The 3,655-nt window shown below is 48.8% G+C and overlaps 1 protein-coding gene across 1 annotated transcript; it reads left to right on the top strand.

The window, feature by feature from the left end:
• Positions 1–1,476: 1,476 nt before the first annotated feature.
• Positions 1,477–2,755, top strand: Cplx2 (complexin 2). Its single transcript, XM_026398249.2, has 3 exons — positions 1,477–1,507; positions 1,656–1,831; positions 2,558–2,755. The coding sequence occupies exons 1-3, from the start codon at positions 1,477–1,479 to the stop codon at positions 2,753–2,755; spliced, it is 405 nt and encodes a 134-aa protein (XP_026254034.1).
• Positions 2,756–3,655: the final 900 nt, after the last annotated feature.

Genomic DNA, 3,655 nt, shown 5'->3' with positions numbered 1-3,655 from the left:
CAGGGATTTTTTTTTTCCTACTGTATCATGATATTCCCTTCCCAAAACAACCTATCAGGTGATTTGATCAAGTAGATAAGCTCTTGGGCCCTCTGGTATGAAAAAACTCCAGTCTGCTAATATGATTTCTCATTCTGAAGGAAATGAGAAAAATCCATCAATGACTAACCAATGACTTTGAACCCAGCCTGGCTATGACATGCAGCCTGGTTTCTCTGCCACCACCGTTTTCCAGGACTCTTTTTCTTCCTAAGAAACCCTAAAGCCCCCAAGGCTGTGTGAGATAAAAAGGTCTTAGGGAATAGACTGGCCTTAATTAATCATAAAACCACATCACACTTTGGATAGCTCATCCATATCTCCATCCACACTTGAAAAGAGAATTTATTAGCTTTGTCTGTTAAAGAGTCCCTGAAACTGTGGTTAAAATAAAAGACTATCTCTGAGTTAGAGCACTGGGGTTCATCTCAGGAATGTGGGGGGCATATGGTAAGAAGGAAGCCAAGGGTGAAGCCTTCAAGTCCTTTTCCCACACCGACCCTTGGAATAGTTCCACTTTTACATAATTTGCATATTGCAATTCCCATTAAGATTTTATTTGGAGAAAATCTTTTAAGGCAAAAAGAAAAACAGTAAAAATAATAATAAAAGTGAAAGTTGGTGATTTAGGGAGAAGGGAAGAAGGACTAACATTAGCAGAATGCCTACAAGGCCCATGCTAGGTACTTTAAAGGCCCTAAGCCCCAAGAAGATTATAATGTCTCCAATGCCTTCGTGTGTAATTCAAACTAAAAATCAATATTAAGCTACAAAATATAAAAAACTTACATGCATGCTGCAATAAAAAATAACTTTTTTCCATTTGTCTAATTTCCAAAGTCTGGGCATATTCATCCAAACCAGCTGTCCCCATTTTTCCATGCCCCTCTGATTTGCTGGGGCCATAAGCACATGCTCATTCATTTTTATGGGTTGATCCAATGGCCTGGGCTGGATTCTCTCCAATCTCCACAGTAACCTGAGAAAGAAAACATTGCCATTTCTGTCTCACAGACGAGCAAACTGGGGGCTTAAGGAAGCTAAGTAACTTGCTGAATGTCACATAAGGAGACATGAAAATGCACCCTGTACCAAATTCCAAGTTCATTCCAGTATTCCTGGTTTCAATCAAATTAGAACAACATGGTAAAGATGATGGCTTTAAAATAGAAAGCTTTCTCGGGAAATAGCCCCTTTCCACCTCCTCTCCCTTCCTACCAGGGCATTGCCTTGGCCTAAGACCAGTGGGTGCTCAAGTGTGAACAAGGGTAAAGTTGCCTTATGTCAAAGTCCACCCCACTGCCTGGGCGGAGGCCTCTCCCATCTGACTCCCAGTTTCTCTCTTGCAGGTTGAAACATCTCCCCAGGCCAGGCCAGGCCAGGGCTCTGCATGCGAATTCAGCCCTTGGCTAGGGCACATTAACCAGAGCCGGCAGCATGGACTTCGTCATGAAGCAGGCCCTCGGAGGTGAGCCCCGCTTCACCTTCCCTGGCCCACAGCACACTCCTGACCCCAGTCCTGGCCTAAGTGGGAGGGGCCTCAGCTCACTTGGCCCCTCTCTCCTCAACCCTGTCTGCCAATCTACCACGTCTCTTCTCTTCCCACCCCATTACAGGGGCCACCAAGGACATGGGGAAGATGCTGGGGGGAGAGGAGGAAAAGGACCCCGATGCACAGAAGAAGGAGGAGGAGCGGCAGGAGGCGCTGAGGCAGCAGGAGGAAGAGCGCAAAGCCAAACATGCGCGCATGGAGGCTGAGCGCGAGAAGGTCCGGCAGCAGATCCGCGACAAGGTCAGCACCACCTGGAAGGGTAGAGAGGGGCAGAGAGGGCAATAGGGCTCCGACTTCCGGCTCCCCTCAATCCTATGCTTTCACCTTAGACATTGTTCCTCCCTGAGCCTCACTTTTCTCATCAGAAAAAAATGGGTGTCAAAAAATCGTTATGGAGATTAGATAAGGTAATGCACAGAGCAAGTGCAACAGGCCCACAATATCTTATGCAAGACCCTCCGAGTCAAAACTGCACGGAATTTGTAGATATTAGAGAAAATACTATAGGGCCCTGAACACCTGACAGTGTTGTTAGGTAGCACTTCCGGTGAATCTGGGTCTGTGTGCCAAACAGTCCTGTACCTGTCTGGGAGCACCATGCAACAAATCAAGACTGTAAAGTAATCTTCCTTGGTTCAAGCTGGGTGTTGTCACCGAAATTTAGCTCCAAACATACAGGAAAACTTTTCAGTGTCTAGATCTTTGGGGATTTCAAAAGAGCAAGAATTTATTATCAGTAGGTCTGAATTATAAAGGAAAGCCCAGTCTCTCTTTTATTAATTATCTACACTCTGAAGACCAGGCACAGTCCTACAGAGAAAGCACCCTTAGCCCCACTTTATAGATAAGGAGATTGAGGCTTAGGAATGCTCATGAGCATGTCAACCTATCTGCATGATCTGGAGATTCAGCTCTCTCCTGTGTCCTGCCCACCTTCTTCATACTCCTTTCTGCCTTTCTTCCCAGTATGGGCTGAAGAAGAAGGAGGAGAAAGAGGCAGAGGAGAAGGCAGCCCTTGAACAGCCCTGTGAGGGGAGCCTGACCCGGCCCAAGAAGGCTATCCCTGCAGGCTGCGGGGATGAGGACGAGGAGGAAGAAGAGAGCATCCTGGACACGGTGCTCAAATACCTGCCTGGACCACTGCAAGACATGTTCAAGAAGTAACCAGCCCTCCTGCCCCATTCCCTCTCCACTTGTTACTTTTTTATTTTATTTTAATTTATTTTGTTCTTTCTTTTCTTTTTATTCAGTTAAGTCTCAATTCTGAAGGGGAAAACCTCAGTTGGCCTCTGCCCCCCTTCCCTGGCCAGGGGCTCCTCCCCCTCAGCCCTCCCTTATACCCACCTTCATCCCAGGGTAGCCATTCCCATTCCACTCCCAAACAGCTTGAAAAAAAAAAAAAAAAAAAAGGATTGACAGCTTTTCTCCAGCAGGGGGCGTTGAACCCAGGGCCAAAGGCACTGGGTGGCCCCCTCTGGAAGCCTAAGTTCTATGTTAGTGTGGTAACCCCCATACATTCCTTCGTGCTCCCCACTGCCAGGAGGACCACTGTCCCCAGCCAGCCAAAGTAATGACACATTCCAGCCCTGCCCAGCATGCTGATCTTTGGCTTCTGATACCTCAGTGGGCCACATGGTCAGGGCAGGGGCACTGAGTGGCCTGGCTCTGAGGAAGGGAATCAGGGTAAGCCTGTTCCATAAGGTCCTAGCCTGAGAGGGCTTGGGTCTGGCCAGGCTAGGGTCTGGGCAGGAGGTTGAGACTCTTCTCCCCTCTTCCTGGTGACACCCAGCCCAGGAGCACACCCTTCCCCAAACCCCTCCCGGAGAGGCATGGCCCCTGCCAAGTTGGTCCCTCTAAACAGATCCTCTTTGGACTTCAGCACATCTGTAGAGGAGCCCCAGGGAAGGGCAACCCCTTTTCCCCTCACCCCACTTAGGTCCTGGGACCCCACTGCCAGGTTGGACCCAGCTTGCCCAGCCAAGGGGCTGCCCAGGCCCACAGAAAACACTTGGAGCCATTGGGCAGTGATGGTCTATGCCATGGGACCCCCCCCCCATTGGTGTG

Source organism: Urocitellus parryii, chromosome 1, assembly GCF_045843805.1.
Source record: "Urocitellus parryii isolate mUroPar1 chromosome 1, mUroPar1.hap1, whole genome shotgun sequence".
Taxonomy (NCBI): domain Eukaryota; kingdom Metazoa; phylum Chordata; class Mammalia; order Rodentia; family Sciuridae; genus Urocitellus; species Urocitellus parryii.
The sequence above is the reverse complement of the archived record's forward strand: the minus strand, read 5'-3'. Positions and strand labels throughout refer to the sequence as shown.

What these genes read in the sequence shown, in the direction of transcription:
- Cplx2 (XM_026398249.2), top strand. Translation starts at nt 1,477, where the DNA reads ATGGACTTCGTCATGAAGCAGGCCCTCGGAG. An exon ending in CATGAAGCAGGCCCTCGGAG is followed by an intron (nt 1,508 to 1,655) that starts GTGAGCCCCGCT and finishes ACCCCATTACAG; the next exon opens with GGGCCACCAAGGACATGGGG. An exon ending in GGCAGCAGATCCGCGACAAG is followed by an intron (nt 1,832 to 2,557) that starts GTCAGCACCACC and finishes CTTTCTTCCCAG; the next exon opens with TATGGGCTGAAGAAGAAGGA.